The sequence below is a fragment of the Anser cygnoides genome, chromosome 2 (assembly GCF_040182565.1).
Source record: "Anser cygnoides isolate HZ-2024a breed goose chromosome 2, Taihu_goose_T2T_genome, whole genome shotgun sequence".
NCBI lineage: Eukaryota > Metazoa > Chordata > Aves > Anseriformes > Anatidae > Anser > Anser cygnoides.
The window spans coordinates 47,841,176-47,853,917 of NC_089874.1; the positions used below are offsets into that span (position 1 = coordinate 47,841,176).

At 41.2% G+C, this 12,742-nt stretch overlaps 1 protein-coding gene across 5 annotated transcripts in view; it reads left to right on the top strand.

Annotated features, from left to right (window-relative positions):
* The window catches only part of TRAK1 (trafficking kinesin protein 1), a 106,678-nt gene that overhangs the window by 46,378 nt on the left and 47,558 nt on the right, over positions 1 to 12,742 (top strand). The window contains exon 1 of one of the 5 annotated variants that reach the window (XM_013184783.3): positions 3,594 to 3,913. The exons of 2 other annotated variants lie outside the window; for them this stretch is intronic. In XM_013184783.3, coding sequence (XP_013040237.3) covers positions 3,850 to 3,913 — 64 coding nt within the window. In that variant the 5' untranslated portion in view covers positions 3,594 to 3,849. Of the gene's footprint in view, positions 1 to 3,593; positions 3,914 to 12,015; positions 12,213 to 12,742 lie in introns of those variants that run through there. 2 more of the 5 variants (XM_013184779.3, XM_066992025.1) reach the window with 2 other exon arrangements.

Here is a 12,742-nt window from a genome sequence, read left to right on the forward strand (position 1 = left end):
GTCTAGTAGCTGGAAGGGAAGGCTCAATGAATGTGAATAACTGTATTTAGATTTGGAATAAGAAAAATGAAATCCTGTATAATCATAGAGCTATTATCTGAAATCTTTCTTAAACTCAATTATCTGATTAAGTTTTAGGCAATTAACATGGTAATACTCCATCAAATGCAACATTATAATGAGGGCTTTGGATACAAAGAGGCTTAATGTTCGTAGATGCAGTCTACCAAAAAGCCTTACTGTTTGGGTAGTTTTTACACAAGAGGTATCTGATACACAGCTGTAGGAAGTAAAACCAAGGCTGCAGAGGCTGAAAGACGGCTCTGCAGGTGTGCAGCTGCTTTGGCAGCCTGCTCAGGCTTCTGTATCCAGCCTGATGACCCTTCCAGCCTGCCCCTTGTGTAGCTACAATTTCTCATACAATTGAAGGGATACCTGGAGGTATAGTATTCAGTCATCAGGCCAGGAAGATCATGCACTTAACCCCATCTTTCCATGTCTCTGGGGACTTCTGAAATCATTTGACCACCTATGTGATTTTCTCCACAGAATAATAATGCCTTCTAGGTTACACCACCGCATTTGCAATTAGCTCTGTAGAAAAATATCCAAAAAAGCCACACAAAACCAACAAAAACCACCAGTGCCCTCCCACCCCCAAACAACAACAACAAAACCCACCCCACCATGAACTATTTTCATCCTCTCTCATTGACGACTGTGTTGTGGGGTGTAGGGGAGGGAATGAGAAAGAAATGTCAGCGTGTTCAAGATTTCCTTTGTTTAAATTGTCAGGAAATAGAAAGGAGAGAGTCCCAGCAGCAATTTTAAGCTGGTAGCCAGTGCCCACTCTTTATATTTTCAATGCAAGTTTAATAGTGTTACCAGACTTAAATTACCTTCTGGACAAAAATAATACAAGTGGAACAAATGGCTCATATGCAGAGCAATTGAGTTAATGTTGCCGTAGGAACCTTTATTTTGCTCTGACAGTATTTTAACAGTGTAGACTTAATAGCATTTAATAGCATGTGCAGTTCTCACCTTGTGAGCATGCATACCTGAAATTCTGCAAGACTGAGCTAGAACTGGAGGCCCCTTCGTGGCCCTCCATTTCAAGATAGCATGCACAGTGTGAGGGCAGATTGGTCACATTTTGCAAAAATGCTCACAGTATTCAAAATATTAATTTTTTCAAAGGTAAGTATATGACCTTTGCATATCCAAAGGCTTTTAGTGGATTGTATATAATTCTTTGTGATTTGCTAACCTGAAGTACACGTACACTTATTGTATTGCTCTCCCATCAATACTGAGTACAGTATGTAAAAAATCTGATCAGCAATGTGAGATCAAAAATAATCTGATATCTGTCAAAATGCAAGTAGGTTTTATTTTTCAGACCATTGTTACCTCTTAGTGTGCGTCTCGATTTCAGGAGGGCTAAGGTTAGCTTGATGGAAAAATAATGACTGAGGGGTAGCCTCTGTTGGGAAATAAAAATGATTTTTGTGCCTTTCATACGTAAGGCTAGAAGCTAATGGGGCATGAGGATTTCCTGGCCTCTGGTTGGTATGGAGTGGCAGGAGGTGAAGACGACAGCCGTCATTCTGGCAGCCAAAGCCGAGGCGTAGGCCTTTTGTTCATTTATTGTTGATAACCCAGTGCTCCAGGTGTGGCCTCAGCAGCACCGAGTAGGGGGAGTCCTGTGCACGTTGCCAAAGAGGTTACTCTATTGTAGGACATGAAGGCAGTGATTTTTTTTTTCTTTTTTTCCAAACCTAGAAACACATTATTTTCTGGTGAAATCATGTACTTGCAATCAAAGGTGTCTTTGTGTTTGGCCCTAGACAGGAATTTTGGAGTGAGTAACATAACCCATTGCTGCTGACTGTGCTAGTGTGAACAACTTTGTTAGTCTGTGATTCAGCTATCAATACATAACACAGATGTGATAATTTCCAAGCTCAAAGTTACTGCAGTGATAATTATTTATACCAGAAAAGCTGAAATACTAATGTGGTCATGCAGCTTATGTATTTTTCTCTCTATTGCTAGACTATTCCTTTTTTTTTTTTTTTTTTTCCTATTACAGTAAATCCAAGTGGTACCAGTTAAGGAGTAGAGTAGGCAGTAACATTCTAGACAGCCATGAGTGAGGGGGGACCTAACAGAAATTTGCAATGAATGAATTGGAAAGGAGAGGTGAAGTGAGTGTTTGTTCAGATTTCTAGAGCTGGAGGCACCAAATTAATTTAGGAAGAGTGAGTTTGGAAACAGAAGATGGTGGCTTCTTATATCATGAATGGTAGATGTGTGGAACTCCTTGCAAGAGGATCTTGAAGATGCTAAAAAATGTACGTGGTCTCACAGGATAAGTCCTTTGAGAATTGCCAAGAGTTAGAAAATACATCTATCTAAAGCGGACTTCAAAGCTGGAAAGAGTTGAGCTTGGGAGGGCAGCTGAGGGAAGGCCAGGTCTCCCTTATCTGCTCATGGTTGTTTCTGCAAATGGAGTCTTGGGCTAGACAGATACCAGGACGGCTTATCTTGTGTTATTAACATGTATTGCACCTTAATCTGTACCAATGCCTCTACTGGTGGTCACAGAGTAATCGAGTTCCCTAAAAAGGAGGAGAAGGGGGTTAAGAATGTGTGGCAGTTGTGAACAAAATGGATTCCAATCCCTTGGTATCTCTCCCTGTACAGATTCAGCCATGCTTTTTGAATTGCTGTGCTTGATGATGATGATTTGATGCCATCTATTTCTCATATTCGCTCCTAATAGCTTAAACACATTGGCTGCAGTGAAAGTATAGTCTTTTTTTAATTATTTTTTTTTCATTTCCAAAACATTGAGCACAAACATTAAGCTATTCTGTTTGAAGACCTGAAGTATTTTTAGGAAGAGCACTGAAAATTTGTCTGAACCCCTTGTTTTTGACTATGAAGCTTAGGTGCTTAAAAATAAAAAGTAAAAATGGGTCAGTGGTTCATGGCGAAGGTAGAAGGCAAAGTAGATTAGCTTTGCTGGAAGGAGAAATGTGTTGCTCTCCCTGTTTTTCTAGTTCTTTCATTTTTTTGTTTGCCACTTTTGCAGTAACAGGATGCATGAAAGGCTCTATTATCAGCCCCGAATAGTGAAGAGAAGCAATAATGTTTCATTTTTCCACCAGGAAGGCAAGCTTTTATCAGTTTGTGGGGGGCAGAGCAGTGATGGACTACATTTTCATTATTAATGTTCTGCCTGTGCCCAGTGAATGGCATGGTGCTGCTGCTCGGCAAGCAGTCGGCAGCGAATTGTCTCATCTTTCTGCGCGAGGAATTTTGTTCCCAGTATGGAGGGGTCCTTCCAGCCTGTAAAGGCAGAAGCAGCAAAATGCATTCCCTTCATCCCCGCATCTCTTCTGGAGCCAGCTCATCTCCATGGCGACACGTTAGAGGGGAAGGGATGCGGAGGCTGGGGAGGAGAGGGATGGGTTAGAAACAGCCGGGCGGTGGTGTGTGTCCCCCACGTCAGCACATCAGCCCTTTGATAGGATGAGGTTGTTAACACCCATCTGAGGCTCCTGTGCAGAGCTTCTTTATTAGAGCAGCCGCCGGGGCATCTGCTTTAGAAATCTCCCTTCTGCATCCTTCTATTTTATTTTTTTCCTCTAAATTACACCTCTCCCCTTCCCCGCTACCCCTTGGTTTAGCTGCAGCCCCATTGAAGATGTACAGTTCGTTTTCAGCTTTCCCTGAGCTTCCTGGCGACTTGGAATTTTGCAAGGTCAGGAAGGCATGGCTGCGTTTCACTTGACCTTAGCAGCGACGTGCAAGCTCGTCTGTTGCTGAAGGATACTGACTATGCAGAAATTTATTGAAGCAGATTACTATGAACTGGACTGGTATTATGAAGAATGCACAGACGGTAAATCTTTTTTTTTTCTAGTCTCTTGATGCAGAACCCGAAGCTTTTAAGACTGCAGCATTGTTATTATATGGTTTTTAAAATGAAGTGCCTTGAAAAAGGCAGCACCCTGGCATGGCAGAGATGCCTGCATCTCTGCTGTGCCTCAGCATCTCTTTTGAGCATGCTACAAGAGACTGCTGTATGGCTTTCTCGTTTTCAAAGGGAGTGGCAGAGGAACGTATGCACTATATGAACACGTCTTGGCCAAGGGGAGAAATATTTGAAATGCTAACTGTATGTGTAATAATTGAGCTGAATTTATATATACTTTAAGATTCTGTACTGGTTTATGCCTTTTTGTGCTTTTCTGCAGCACCAACATGGTATAATATGTATATATTTAATGTGTTAATAGGCAGTACGTGCTTTCTCTCTGGTTATTTGTCTGAAAGACATTTATACCTGTGGTTTCTTAAAACTGAGGAGGTTTACTTTTGGAACTGAAAAAATTACAAACCGTGGTGAGCGTGATCTTCTGAGCCCTTTGTGAATTTTCTGCTGTTCACTTGGGTGATTATTTCTTTATCAGAGCCCTGAATATTTTTATCGTACTTCTGATAGAAGGCACATGAGGAAGGATGAGGAATGCCTAAAACTGTACTGTCTGCAGAGTGGAAAAATCAAGATTTTTCATCAATGGCACTCAGTGGTAACCTGTAAAACAACATGCACCCTTTGGGAAGGCAGTAGTTGTATTCAGATTTTGTTCTGGTTGGAGAGCTTGGCTTAAACGAGGCAAGTCAAAGATCCCAGTGAAGTAAAGAAGAGAAAGCAGGAAGGAGTGTAGGCTGGGGGACATGGGTGGTACGTATGGAGTGCAGGAAGATACCTCCTAGCGCTTGGTAAGTGTCAGAGGCGACACGAATAGTAAAGATGTGTGACAAAATTTGAATGGGCTATTACCATCTTGTGAGTGGCATGTACCTCCATTTGTTTCTCTGTACTGGATTTCTGAAGGTTGTTCAACTTGAACTTCGCTTATGTTTCAATGATTATTCCTGTCCAGGTGTTCCACGAGGAAAGGCGCATATTTATTTAAAGGATCTGACTACTTTTAGTAGGACTGAATCCATTATGTAACTTTTATCCTCTGGGTTTAACCCCAGTAAGTACTGTAGCATCCGATTAATCCGCGTGATGTAACAGGCGGGGCTGGCCTGCTTTTGGAAGCTCAACAAACAGAACAGCTGTACTGTCACTAAAAACTCTAGCTGTTTTTTTTTCCAGGTTAAATACAGGAGGCCTTCTTTTCTTCTTCTTTTTATGATACTTTGTCTGGTCAAAATGTCTTTATGCAGTAGCGTGGCATGTCAGGTCTGAGCTAAGAGCTCCTTTGCTCATCAATTTGGTCACAACATGTGCGCTGCGCTGGAGAAACCGTGGGGAGTTTCACAGCAATGTGATCCGCAACAGGTCTTGGGCAAGAGCTTAAATACCTTGTGGGATCAGGGACTCAGGAGTACTGCAGTGGTTGGGCTGATTCCGGGCTGACAAGTTTTCTGGTGCACGCTGAGCCCCCACCCAGCATACTTCTTCCAGCCGAGCTGAGATCTCCACAGACAGTCAGCTAGAGTTTGTGCTGGCTGGCTGGCCCAAGCACTTGGGTGTGAGCACCTCTCTACGAGGCAGACAGGGAAAAGGCACTCCTCTAGGTAAGGCACAATGCTTCGTTTTTATTATTATTATTTTATTAAAATATTCCTTTCTGTCAGGGTGAAATGACAGTGCTGTCAGTCCTGTCTCAGCCTCCTAGGTGAGTGGCAGTCTCACAAGGTTTAATGGAGCTTGATGGGTTTTAGCTGTCTTCTGCTTCTCCCACTTGAAGCTTGTGAGAAAAAAAGGAGTGAAAGATTTGAGAGGTACGGTGGAATCTCTTTGGCCTTTGGTACTGGCATTTTAATTTGGATTTAAAATAGTATCAGTCTTTCCTACTGGTGGAGAAAGGTATACAGATTGTGGTGGGAGACAAAAGGCATCTTAAAAGCATTGAAGGAAATAGAGCTCTTTCAAAAACCTAGAGCATATGGTATCTTGTGAGATGCCTGTCTCTTGTGTTTGATTTTTCTGCCATGTATTTGTCAATAGCAGATTCATTTGCCTGGGATTCCATTTATATTCACTAGAGATTGATAGGCAGCTGCAACTCAGCTGACCTGTTTTGAATATCTATTTTAAGACAGGATGAAGCATAGTTAGAGAGCTTATTTCTCTCCTGTACATGGACTCTCTGGAGCTCAGATTTATGTGTGCATTATACCATAAATCCTGCCCAATTTACCATTTTTGGTAAATGTAGCATAGGAGGAGTTAGTGGAACATTGAAACTAATAGAAAACCTCATAAGCTGTTGTCCTACAGAATTATTTTTCTGATGAAATTGTTTATGCATTCTTTGTCAAAACTGATGACTCAGATTTCCATACAAAAGGTGTGATTTCATGTTAATAATTCCTTTAGCTGTGTGTGGTTTCTTGTTCTTTGAGAGGGGAAAAAACATTCCAAAATGACCCCAGCATGTAAGGCTCTAGTGCTGTTGTTTAACTTAATAGGAAAAGAAGTCAATCTGTCTCTTAGCTCGGGTTTAATGAACTTCTGTGTGGATTGCCATAGTAGTGATGTCTTCAACTCACATGTGGTGGCAGTAATTTATGGTCTTTTTAATACCTCGCAAAAGCAAATGAACAAATGCTCAAAGCCAACAACTTCCAAATCTGTCAAGACTCTCTAGGGTTGAAATAACAAAGTAATCCCTTTATGTAAGGTCCTTTACAGAGTTTATTTTTGGTAAGGGTAGATGGAATTAAATAATAAAGGGTTACGTTACCTGAAGATTAAATCACCAGTGTTAGCTAACTGCAATAAATTGAAACTTAAATAAGTAAAAAATATTACACTGTGCTTTTTAGATACATTTTTCAGTATAATATTTTTGTATAATACGAGTGACAGTTGTCACCTTGCTTGGCATTAATGAAATGTACAGGTGGAGTAGGGTGGGGAAAAGCGCTGGGTGTGTACTTGAACAGGAAAATAATCTTCATAGCAGATTTTGAGATGGACAGCACTAATGATGAAAAATGTGCAATTTTTGCAGATAGCTGTATACTTCCTTATGAACATCCTTGTCCTCCTGCCTCTCTCCTGGGCTACTCTCCCCTACCCTCTCGATGAACAATGCTTTCAAGAGAAATCCAGGCTGACCCTGGATCAAAGACCTTTTCATGTGGTTTCTCCCATTACTTGTTTATTTCTAGCTAAACAACTCCACTTTAATGCCGAAGAGTTCAGTGCCTACAATTCCAAGTGACTTTTTGTGTGCGTAATTGGCTCTTTCTTTCTTCTTTTGTTGCCCATGAGTTTCAGGAATTTCTTTTGGAGAAAATGGCATCTTATCCCTTTTTTCCTTCTTTCTTTCTGCATTCTCACTGTCTCCCATTTCTCACATACACCGCAGATTCTAACCTCTTATGTGTTTGCCTCAGTGACTTCATCTCACTTTCATGGTTGTTCTGGCACTTCTTGCTCTGCTTTTGTTCTTCTCTATATCTTCTACCTCCTGCCCGTGCTTTACTCCTGCTCCTATTGAAATGTTTTCATCTCTTGTTCTGATTGCAGTTACTGTTCAGAGCTCCTCTCTTCTATTGTCTGCTCCATTGGAACTAGTATGAACAAGTTCCTGGACTTTCTCTTTAACTGGACAATAATTAACAGTGCTAATGTTTGTCCTCCTTGACCTGCCAGCTACAGTTTCTTATCCCCGTCTTGTTTATATCAGTGTGCCTTTGCAAATGTCAGACAGTGTCCTAGTTCTTTCCCTTTTTTTTTTTTTTTTTTGGATCACTTCTTACTCAAAGGCAGCATTAGGAGAACATTTTCTATCTCCGGTGCTCCAGCTCTGAGTGTTCTTGGATCTCCATGGTTCTTTCTCCGTGCGATTTAGTTATAGGTAGCCTCAAAATGCCACATCTGGCAGCTCTGTGCTTTTTACTTGAAATACGCTTGCCTTGGCACTTCCCTTACAAGAGGAGCTTGGCTGCTGGTTGGGCATTTCTGATGGGACCTCATCACCCTCACGCATCAGCCCCTTTTGTCCAGATCCCTGTGGGCACAGTAACTCTGGTCTTGCTCTGCATGTTGACTGTGGGCATGCCATCTACATCTCAGACTCTTAACTGATGCTTGTAGTGTACATTCATGGAAATAGCCCTTGCACCCTAGGTATGCAGCTAAAATTCTCATTCAGGTTGTTCTTGCTTTGCTCCTTTATCCCATATCTCCACACTTGATAAATATGGTTGAACCTTGTTTATATTCATGCAATCATTTACATACTTTTTCTAGTTTTCTGCTTTTGCCATGTCACTTCTTTTCTTTGTTCCTCTGTTGACTCTATTCTTTATCCAGTCAGACCTAAGCTACTGCTACTTGCATGTTGCCTTCATGTGGCTTATTTTTCAGTATAGAGGTATTATTTCCTCTTTAGTCAGCTCATCTGCTAAATTTTCAGATAAGCGTTATCCCATTTCATTCTCTTTCTGCAAAAAAAACTTGCTGTCCTTTGGCTGAGCAACAGCAGATAATTTGGAGGGGCTTTTGAAAGAGTGGGAAATACACAAAGTAGAAATTTACATTTTTACAAACAAATGTACAAACCTGCAAACGTTTGAACAATCTAACTTTGACTGTACATCTTAATAGAAAGCACATGTTCAGTGACCAGTTTTTCCTCCCACCCTTAAAAGCCTACCCCAAACACCCTCATTTCTTCATCAACATATCTTGAAATCCAAGTGCTGCTGTTTCAGCCACCGTTTTTAGGAGCTGTTTGCTTATGGAGATTTTTTTTTTTGTTGTTCTAAGTGCAACATTATTGTTACTGTTTAATTGTGGTGATTATGTGCAAAAGACTAGATGTTTTTATTGATAAAGGAAGGTTAAAATATTTTGAATACACTGCAGTTGCATGGAAGTAATGAGTCACGGTAAGCGGGTTTATTTGTACTGTGTCCAGCCTCACCCTTCTTAAGCTAACTCTGGGTTTGTGTTTCCTTTTTTGTTGCAAAGCTACTGGAGGTGGTCTGTACCTTAGTGCAGGCATTGCACGAGAAGTGTGTGCGTGCGTTTTCAAGCATTGCAATTCACCCAGCAAGTGAAAGGAGTTGGATGTATTTAGCAGCTTACACAAGGTGGAGTAGCCTATGTGCTGAGTAAATAACAGCAAATATGCCAAATTTACTTTGCAGTGGCAACCCCTAAAAATCAGTGTTCATTCTGGTATTCTCTTTAAGTTCTTGAGTCTGTGTTTATAGGAAATATTAAACATCTCCTCTGAATCTTCCCTGATTTTATGTTTTCAGAACCACTTATTTATTTTTTTTTCTTTCCACTGCTGTTTATTGTTTGGTATCTGCTGGAGACCTGGCTCTCTATCGTTGGCATGTAAATATTCCCACACTGGTAAAAGAGCTTAATGCAAATTACAACTAAGAAAGAGTTGATAGTGTGAGGGTGCAGCACACATTCCGTCCCCACCTGTTATGAATTTGCATCAGCATTTCTCATATGCTTTAACAATATTAACAAAGTAGGTACTGCAGCACTTATCTTTCTTCTGGCTTTTGAATGTCAGAGTCCGTCTGTGCAGCGAGTCATGGTTCGAAAGTCAGCATGTCAGAATATTCATTTATTGTATGCATATTGTTGTGTATATTGGGGAGCAATATGTCTGGTTTTGGTGTGACACACACTGCCCTGCCCTCCGTACAGACGAGCTAGTTAGCTATAGTTGAACACTCGTCAGGAATACTAAAACTATAACATGTCAGTGGAGTTCACAGGGGTGGGTTTTTTGGTCCCTAAGATTTGAAAGGTGCTTCTTTAATTCTTTTAAAGATGTCTGAGTTTGTTTTGGTATCTCTCTGAATTTCCATTCTCTAGTTATCAAAGGAAAGTGGTAAATTAATGCTGCATTACGTGCTCCCCCCCCCCCCCCCCCCCCAATTTTTTTTTGAGCATTCCTGGTAATTATAACAAATGTGTATCATGTCTCTTATTTGAGCCTTTGTGAATAATATTAGCATTTTTTAAAATATCCAGTCTTGTAAGCCTGCAAAGTATGGCATTTTGGCTGAAACATAATGGCAGGTAAATATTAAGCTGAGCTGGAAGTGTGTGCGTTTCAAATATCTGAACAATTCTATTTTTGCAGAGGAACAAGTGAAGTATAGCAATAACCTGTTAGGAAAAAATACTCAAAGACACTATTACAGAGGAGGGGCTTGGATTCATTTGTTTCAGGGCCTGATCCTGAAAAAAGTGTCAAGTTTGAGTTCCAAGGTCTGAACTGAACTGAAATGAGAAATACTAACAGTAGAAAACACGCAAGGAAAGTGTTGTCAGCTTTTGTATTTGTTACATGCTCAATTATATTTGTGAGTGATCACAAGTCCTGGAACTGATTTGAGGTCATGGATGCTGGAGGCAAGTGGGTACCTAAGACTCTTACTTTCTGATATGTAATTTATTTATAAGTAATATACATTTTTAATGAATTTAGTTCATGGTTACAGGGGAGAACTGAAGAGACAGTAAAGTTTTAAGAAATCAGAAACTAGAAGTAATCACCATTACATTACTCTTAAAATGACATCTTTTAGTGTCATGATACGGAGAGGAAGGGACAACCCTGTTTTTTTTTCCCCAGATGAGTTCTTGAGGTTGTTGCTGCTGACTAATATTGCAATAAATTTTGGCAGTCAAAGGTCAAGTCGGTAAGATCTTCATTCAGAAATGAGTGTTCCTTTCGTCAGCAATCACCTCTGGGTATTTCCTACCCATTGGCATCTGGATAATAATAAACATTATTATATTGTATATAAATATCAAGAGTTTAAAAATTAAAACATGAAACAAATTAAAATTAATTCACCAGGATTGTATAAAATTAGAGTTTTCCCATCTCGTACTGTCTCCTACATTCACACTGTTAGAGAAATGGCATTAGGGAAAGCACCAAGACGCTATTCCTCTGTCACCTCAGCTGTTAGGTTCTGCTTCCTCTGTGTCTCCTCTGGGTGTATTCCAGAGGACTGACAGCTTCTGATGTCTGTCTGTCTCCCTGGCCACAATGTCCCCTTGGAGGCAATGAGCTTTGCTGTGCAGTCCCCTCCCTTCACCCATGACTGCTTCGCCCTGCAATGCAGGTTGGGGTGTTTTCTGCAGGAGGCAAAGGGCACCTGTTGCCATTGAGAGTAAGGGAGGCAACTTGGTAAACATTAAGTATCTACAGCTGCAAACAGTTAAATAAGAAAGTTAACATGCCCCATGTGTGTAGTGAAGTTTAGCACAAGGAGTTTTGTTTGTTGTTGGAGCGGAGAAGGGATGCACGTACCCTTGGATATGCACTGGGTGCACTATGTGGGATTGAAGTACCTCTTTTCCCATAACATACAGTAAAGATGACTGTAGTAAAAGTGGTATTTTACAGCTGATGTGATATGTTGGTTAAATGCTCAGTAAGAGCATAACTCCCTAAATAGCTCCTTCTGTAAGAGTGGTGTCAGTAGCCGCAGCCATCGGGATCTCTCTGCCAGGCAGGCTTAGTGTGTGCATGTCTGCAGCCTTAGGCAATTCCCCAGTCCCGTGCAATGTGTTCTGTGTGGCATTAGGTAACCGAGAGGTGATTTAAGGGTGCACGCCCGTAGCCAGGTGTGTCAGGCAGTGGCTGGGAGGACGCGAGGCTGGCGGGGAGCTACCACTGCTGGCAGCAGCAGGGGCTGTGCAGAGGGCAGCCCAGGAGGGATGGGGAGGGAGGCCGTCAGCCTGCTTACTGCATCTGGAATACGCTAACAGAGCCCTTGAGTGCAGGCTGCACGCCCTCAGAGGTGGTGCGAGGAACAACGTGCATTTTCTGTCAATTATTAGACAGATGGTCCTTTCCCTCCTCTGCCCCACCTATACGAGGCGAAGCAGCGGCACTGAGGACAAGCACAGTCACTCGGGAGCTCCCTGGCTGAGTATGTGAGTGAGGAAAGATGGTATCCTGCTCTGCGGAGGCCTTCCTTTGCTCTCCCCAGAGGTACAGCCGCAGAGGGAATGACTTTCCTTCGCCTGTGAGACTGAGGCATAGTCCTGGGTCCATCTGGGACAATTTCAGCAATGTCAGGAAACGAAGAGGAAAGCTTTGAATATGACTATGAGGAGGAAAAGGAGAGACAAGATGCGTTTAACAGGCAGAACCTTGATATCTTGGAAGAAGGTACTTTTTGCCTTTTTGCTTTTAAACTTTTCTGCTACTAATGCTTGGCAGTGTTTAAGAAACTTGAGTGACCTTTTGTAGATTTAAACCCCCTAAATTTTACAATATTTTTTAATGTGTACCCACTGCCTTCAGATGAAAGAGTCAGAAAATACTCTTATGGGACAGGGTGAATCTTTATGTATATTTCTCAAAGAATAAATACATGATCAACAGATGTAGGTTATGCAATAATTTTTTTTTGTTTGTTTGTTTTTTTAATAATGAAAATGGATTTGGGAGTTTATGTAGAAATGTAATGCATTTTTATATGTGTAGCTCATATGTATATCATGAAGCTGTGTGTGTTAGTTTGTCGTTCCCAACAGGTACCTCTAAAAATGAGGAAAAGAACAAGGAAACAATCTTATGCTTATCCAGGCACTTGAAACCATATAGACAGAAATAACCCAAATCTGGGGTCATGTGTCTGAACCTTTCAACGAAACAAACAACCCCAAAATCTTGTACTTTGTGGAAATAGTGGGTGT